Source organism: Octodon degus, unplaced genomic scaffold, assembly GCF_000260255.1.
Source record: "Octodon degus isolate 3935 unplaced genomic scaffold, OctDeg1.0 scaffold00065, whole genome shotgun sequence".
In the NCBI taxonomy this organism is placed as follows: Eukaryota; Metazoa; Chordata; class Mammalia; order Rodentia; family Octodontidae; genus Octodon; species Octodon degus.
The window spans coordinates 5,862,380-5,869,698 of NW_004524641.1; the positions used below are offsets into that span (position 1 = coordinate 5,862,380).

Here is a 7,319-nt window from a genome sequence, read left to right on the forward strand (position 1 = left end):
CTCTATCACTACACTTTAAATATTTTCAAAGTTTATGACCTGTACAAGAATTGCTTATTGTACCTGTAATCCCAAGCACTCTAGGAAGCTGAGGCAGGAAGATTGAGTTAGAGATTTAGTAAGACCTTGTCTCAAAAAAAGAGCAGGGTGTAGGTATGGAAAAAATTGCTTTTAATAACTTCTTAACCACCAACAACAGAGTGTGGGTGTTCTTAGACCTGTTCTGTATACAGTTTAAAAACTTTGTTGTCAGTTGTACTTAGATTCCAGTCACATTGGGAAAAGATAAAATGATTGGGGCTTTTAAAAAAATCCTTCTGGACAAATAAGATTTGGGTAAAGAAATAATATAGAAAGGAAAACACAAGTGATTTTGAATTAAGAATATTTGCTTCAAAATATTGGAGAAAGCATTTACTTAGGAGCAAATTCTTGAGTAAGAAAATGGACTACTATAATATTGAAATAAGGTTGGCTTTTTTTAAAAAAAGGAAATAAAGTCCTGTGAAGTCTGATCAACATCAAGAGTAATTATTTTTCTTTCAATCTTTGCTTCTTGTTCCTAGGCCTTCTAGCAATTTCTCTGTTCCTTTTGAAAAAGAGAGAAAGTGTACAAATTCCTGTTGGACTCATCATCATATCTGGCTGGGGGTAAGTTGGTAAACTTTTCTGTTTGCTTACATGTTTCCATGTATGCCGTTACTACTCATTTTCTCTCTTTCTCTTTCAATAACCTTCTGTTATAGAATTCCTGCTCTCCTTGTTGGTGTTCTTTTGATAACTGGGAAACACAATGGAGATAGCATTGACTCAGCCTTCTTTTATGGAAAAGAACAGGTGGGAAGAATTTATTGTCAGTTCTGTTCCTAAGAACATCTCCCGTTAGCTGATTAATGTACCTTGGCTGGCTATACTTACACTAAAATTCATTTTGACTATCACGTATCACACCACTGATCTTCTGTCACTTTGACACACTTCAGAATGGGGTGAACATTTTCACTTGTCTAAGTCCACTTTTAGCTGAAAGATTCTAAATGTTTGAAACTTAACTGATTCTTACAAACACTTTGAGAGCCGGATATGGCTGGCTCCAACCACTGGGAGGCTGAGGTAGGAGTGTTGAGTCATGCTTGGGTGTTTGGGGCCAGACTGGGCAACTTAGTGAAACCTTGTCTTAAGACAGAAGGATAAATAAAGACAAGTAAAAATTTAGAAGTAAAGAGAAAGCTTATAAGAAATTATTGCACTTACTTACAAAAGAAAACAATTGCTGTATTGTTAACCAATTGTTATAAAATGAATCACCGAGAAAATGCATGTGATCACAAGGAAACTTGAAGTTCTCTATAATTTATATTCTTTACACATGCTTACCATTTTTAAGAAGCTTTATTCTAGAGTATGTAAAGCTGCACAGGTGTATTTTCCATCAAAAAAAAAGTGCCCTTAACCTGTGTTAATCACATGGGATTTTGAAAAGTGGCCTAATGTCTTTCTCCACTGTGGGCAGATGATCACCACAGCCGTCACCCTGTTCTGCAGCATTCTGATAGCTGGGATATCACTCATGTGCATGAACCGCACCAGCCACGCAGGCCGCTATGAAGGCTTCGGCCAGTCTCAGAATCACAAAGCAACAGAGCCTGGAAACACTGCTTTTGAGGAGAGCCCAGCACCAACAAATGAACCAGAACTTTTTACAAGTTCTATCCCAGAAACAAGTATGACCTTTTTTGGATTATTCTGAATATCATAGGTACTTGTCAATGAAGAACTTCAATTAGTTAATAATAGGAAGAACTTGCAAATTCATTCATTATGTTTTTCTTCATAAGTCTGTTTGTAAGGATTAATCATTTGTTGAATTCTAGAACTTCCAGGGATCCAAAAGGAGTAACAGTGAGTGGAAAGAAAGTCCTTTCCTGGGAAAAGGCAGCACGTAAACACCCATGAAGCACACTGCACATTTCCGTGTCAGCAAGCACCATCACAAAATGAACTTAAGGAGGGTCAACTGAAGCCAGCTCATAGTAAAAGTCAGGCAGTTATAAACTATACTCCACAGACCAAACCAGGCCATCTAGGAGGATCTACCCACTAAAAATGGTTTTTACACTTGTAAAATGTGGAAGAAGACTTACAGGATAAATATTTTGTGACTTCTGAAAATTATATGAAACAAATTTCATGTTTATAATTTTATGCTCTTTATGGAAAATGTTTGCCAATCTTGGATCCATCACCATCTCACATCTCCTTGAGTACTCATTAAAATTGTCCTAGAATGGTAATTTTGGGTCATAGGCAGCAAATATATTCTCACGACCTCAAGGTCAAGCCTATGTACTGCGCATGTTTCCCAAGGCTGTGTCTCTAATCTGGCCTCTTGGGCCAGTCCCAGATTTCCTGTTCCCTATATATATATGTTGTTCACATCTCTTTCTGACTGTGTAGCCAGTACTTATGTACTCCCTTTTACAAGCATACTTGAACGTTAACATTTCTGTTTTCTCAGGCCTTCCAGGCACAACATCTTTTCTGTTTCCCTGTCAAGCAAATTAACCGCTCAGAGCAAGTCATTCTTCCACTGCAGGTCTTGCACCTGCTCCTAGCCTCCACTGACCACTGGGCCCCCTGTCTCCCTGCTGGATTCTTGTTATTCCTTCCTAACTGGGCTGCCTGTCTCCCATTACTCCCTGGCCTCATTTGTTTCATGTGAAATGGCCAAGTAATGTTCCCCCAGAGCTGAGCCCATCAGGCTGTTGGTGCAGTTTGCCTTGTACAGAGCAAGCCCTGCACACAGTGTTCAGCTCTTTCTGGCCTGGCTAGACCCTGCTCGGAGCCAGCTCCTCCCTTCTCCCTATGCTAGTGAACTGTCCACACTTTGCTCTGAACTGTTGTCATGCTTCTCTTCATGCTTCTACTTCATGACCTTGAAGCCTAAGCTCATTAATTTCCTTGAAGGTGATTGGGGGCAATATCATCAGAATTTCATTCTTTTAAGCTTCCTACCCATTTTCATTTTCAAAAATGAAGCTCAAGGGTCACATCTCCACTGAACTTACAAGCTGCTTTCCCTCAGCCTAGAGCACCTCCCTTCCTTCCTCGCTTTGTAGACTTTTGTATTTATCCTGTAAACCAGTTTGGGAGAGACAGTGCTTGAAAGGAGCCTTCACCCTCTCAGATGGCTGTGTCTTCTCCATGAGTGTTTCAGAACTGGCTCGCAAAGGCCTGATAACAACATCACTGGGAAGCACTACTCTAAGGGTCATAAGCCCAGAGACTTGGGGCTATCTCTTCCCTGTCTTTGAAAATAGCAAGTAAACTATATCACAGGCATTCTTTAAATCCTATCATTATCACCTCCAGCTGGAAAATGAACTTGAACCTGTGGTATAAATAAATGGAGAACTAGAAGACAGGTACCCTGATCTCCCTATGAGAACTTCTGCAATGTTTATGCTTCCCTTTTTCCTTATTTCACTATTTTATAATTGCTTTTTAAATTGTTTCCATAATCTACTCAACCACAAATGCTATATCTGACCTGCCTATCATTATAGGCTTGACGTATAGCATGGTCTTAGGTTTTATGTAAATACTCAGTAATATTTGTTAAATGGATGGATAGATGAGTGGGTAAGTAAGTTACACCATGATTCTCTGAAGCTATGCAAACAGCTAGGGCAAAGTACTTGTTTATTTGCATGTTCAGTGTTTCTGAGGAAAAATCTTTTAAACCTGTCTGATTGTTCTCCTTTCCTAAATCCTGCTCTTTTCTGTTTCGCTAGTAGTATTAACACACAACACCTTACATATCCAGCCTGGCCTTCCCCAGTCTTGGTAACTCCAAATAGTCCACTTATCCCTGCCCCTTGCTACATATTTGTCAGAGACCTATGACTTGTACATAAGGGCAGAATTGTGATTGAAAAGAAAAATGACCTATTTTGTTTTATTTATTTATTATTTTAAAGAGAGAAAGAAAATTTAAAATAACAAGAGTTTGAACACATGCTTGTAGGACAGTAACAATAAGCAATACATTGTATATTGTTGTCTTCATAATAATTATTCAGAGTACAAGGTAAAGGCAAGAAATATTGTCCAGACAATATTAGCATAAACCTTTCTTTTCAATGAGTTAAGAGAAACTAGCTGTATAACTATCATGTGTGTATATCTATCTTTCCTTCCTTCCTCCTTTCCTTTCCTTTCCTTTCCTTTCCTTTCCTTTCCTTTCCTTTCCTTTCCTTTCCTTTCCTTTCCTTTCCTTTCCTTTCCTTTTATGCAGAGCAGCGTGGCACTGCTGCCAGCTATTTCTCAATCAGGAAATACAGGCTCTTGGCTCCCTTCCACAACTGTGACTAAAACCCAACAGAGTACTTCTGTTTGCCCTGTTTTTGCCACAGGCCCCAGCCAAACCCATTGTCATCCACAGACAGCATAAATGGCAGGGTAAGGTCAACGACTCCTAGGCCTTGCAACAGCCCTGCTTGAGTCGTGAAAAGCAGCTTCCATTGCGACTGTCCAGTCCCACGTAGCACCCTTCCAGATCATCTGGTGTAAAGAGTACAGCAGCATAGCGAGGTGCAGTGTGAACGTTGGCCAGAACCCTAGCAAGCCACGTATACATGTAACTGGCATACTGTTGTAGGTCTGGGGTATGCTTGGATCTTATCAATAACAGCATCAGGAGTTACTTTTGTCTTACCTGATCAAATAAATCCCAAGGATTTGACAGATAAGCCAAGTTCCTGACCTTGTCTTTGTTCAATGGCCCACCCCCATGTCAGCAAAGTTTCCTTTAGGCTGTGTGCAGTAGCTTCCAAATCTGCAGGGCAATCAGAGGTTAAAATATCATCGATATAATGAAACAGTGACACAATATAATGAAACAGTGACATGGAGTGTGGCTTGCTCCAGGGGCCAAGTCCTGGGCCACCAGGCCATGACACTAAGTTGGGCTATGAAGATAGCCTTGTGGCAACACCTTGTGGCAAGTTAATCTTGACTGCCAGGTGCAATAGCAATTGAAAAGAAGGTATTAACCAAACCACAAAATAATGGTATTGACACAGCATCAGGGTGAGATCCATCCAGTCTGCAGTGTTAGACAACCACTGCACACAGTGGAGGAGTCACTTAACTTGGTTCCTGGTAATCCACAGTCATTCTTCATGCCCCATCTGGCATCTGCACTAGCCATATGAGGGAATAAAATGGCTCTCTGCAGGGCATATCACTCCTGCTTCTTCCAGTTTCAGGACAGTCTGTCCTAACTCCTGAGGACCTCCAAGCAGCCAGTGCTGTTTCACACACACAACCTGGCTTGCAGGGGAGTCAGCGGTGTGTGGTGTGGATGGCCCAGACTACAGTTTTTACCATGTGAATTGCAACTGGAATTCTTCCTGCATGGTGTTCAGCCAAGCACCAGTCTGTCCACCCCACCCCCATGTATTCAGTATTGGGGAAACATAGACATCATACAGTCATGGGGGCAAGTGCCTAAGACCCAAAGTTACCTGGCCCTTCTAGACCATGCCGCAGTGACCTTCGTACCCTGTAAAGTGGTCTGGGTTTCTGTACGTTAGCGTTGACTTAGTTGTGTTACCCACCTGATACAGGGAAATGAAACTCGCAACCTGCTAGATGTCCAATACGCTGAGTTTGTGTTCTCTAAAATCAAGAAATGAATTCTAGGAACAACAGAATTAAAGAGTAGGAAGAATTTACTAAAAGAAAGCTTCTGTTTGAGAGGTGTATGTGTACATGTATATGTTCATTCCCTAGAGGTATATCATTTGGATGGCTGGCTATGTACATATAAATGTATCTTAGTAATTCTGTCTTAGCTGTGTTAAACCTTCAGATTTCTCAAGAGGATTGGGCCAGATGATCTTCTTATTTTCTGTTATTCATTGGTTCTATTTTAACCTTGAAATGGCATCATTACCTTAAATTTAGAAAGGCATCCCTAATAGCTTGGTATATATTGTAGTTTGTAATAGTCTGAACTCTTTTTTGTTTCTAAGAACACCACTCAAAGAATTTAAGCACATAATCATTGAAAGGTTAAGGCTAGGAGTTACTCATTTTTCTAGCATATTAAATTTTAATAGTTTATTACTGAAGTTGTTACTCTATTATAATCCACGTCAAGGAGCACCATGTTTATGTAAGTGTCAAATTTTTAAAGGGCATGGATTGCAATTCTCTGACTATATAAGGAACAGTTGCAGCTCTAGAGCAGATGTCTCAGTGTGAATTCAGTAAACCAATCTGCCTATAAATTAGCAAGAGATTTTTTAGCAGTATCTATTGGAAAAGGAAAAAGTATGTAATTGTTTTTACTGACTCTTTCAAGATACAGGTTTTTGAAAGAAGGTTTGATCAGCGTAGGTCTAGAGGTTTGTGGAAGACTGAAGAACTGCCATAAAAGAAGGGAAGAGTTTTTTGTGGTTTTTTTTTTTAACAGTAAGGATGGCTATCCAGTGAGCTATCAAAGTTAGTTGAATTTTCTACAGTAATCAATAGAGCATTAGTGTGTATTTTATAGAGGGGATGAAATGAAAAATATTTGGAATCTCAATTCCCAAAGCACAGTGGAAATAAAACAGCATGAATATGAACATTTTCTCTTTTCTCATATAATGAGGAGATGATATGTAAAGGAGCTGTCACTTGTCTGGCACCCTTTAAATGTTAACTTCTGTATAATCACGTCTCAGTACTTTCTGATAAGTCACATGTGGAAACATTCCCATGCGAGGCTGTCCAAGCAGGCTTTGCTTGGTTTGGTTTGTCGACTGCTGTTCTGTGTGGGTTCTGCCCTCACATTCTTTTCTCTTTGCAGGCTGCTGCTCTTGCTCCATGGGAAACGGTGAATTACAGTGCCCATCAGCACAGCCAGTAGCAAACACCAGCTCCAGTGTGCCTGTGACTCCTTCCTTTGACAAAAGTAAGTGTCCTGGCTATGAGGATGGGCTAAAGGGACAGAAGATTCATTATCCTTACACCTCAAAAAATACCCTGGTAAGATCTCGGTAAATGCTGTAACACTGTGGAACACTGAGAACACAGACTCAGACAATAAGGGGGAAAGTGTTACTAGGATAATCACGCAGAGAGAATAATTGTTTTAGAAATATTAGGTTCTTAGCAGAAAGTAATAAGTGGTATTAGGCATTACACATACATGCACGCTTTCTAATAAATTTAACTTAAGTAATAAATTCAAGAAGCTTGTCCTGGGCTGGGGAGATAGCTCAGCAGTCTAAGAGGCTGCCTATATTTGGAGAAGTCTTTAAAGGACC

General features: G+C 40.0%; 1 protein-coding gene across 5 annotated transcripts in view; it reads left to right on the forward strand.

Annotated features, from left to right (window-relative positions):
• Positions 1-7,319, forward strand: part of Gpr155 (G protein-coupled receptor 155) — a 48,032-nt gene that overhangs the window by 27,962 nt on the left and 12,751 nt on the right. For all 5 annotated transcript variants that reach the window (XM_023719202.1, XM_023719198.1, XM_023719199.1 and 2 more), the window contains 4 exons: positions 567-651; positions 747-837; positions 1,514-1,724; positions 6,860-6,964. In XM_023719202.1, coding sequence (XP_023574970.1) covers positions 567-651; positions 747-837; positions 1,514-1,724; positions 6,860-6,964 — 492 coding nt within the window. The remainder of the gene's footprint in view (positions 1-566; positions 652-746; positions 838-1,513; positions 1,725-6,859; positions 6,965-7,319) is intronic.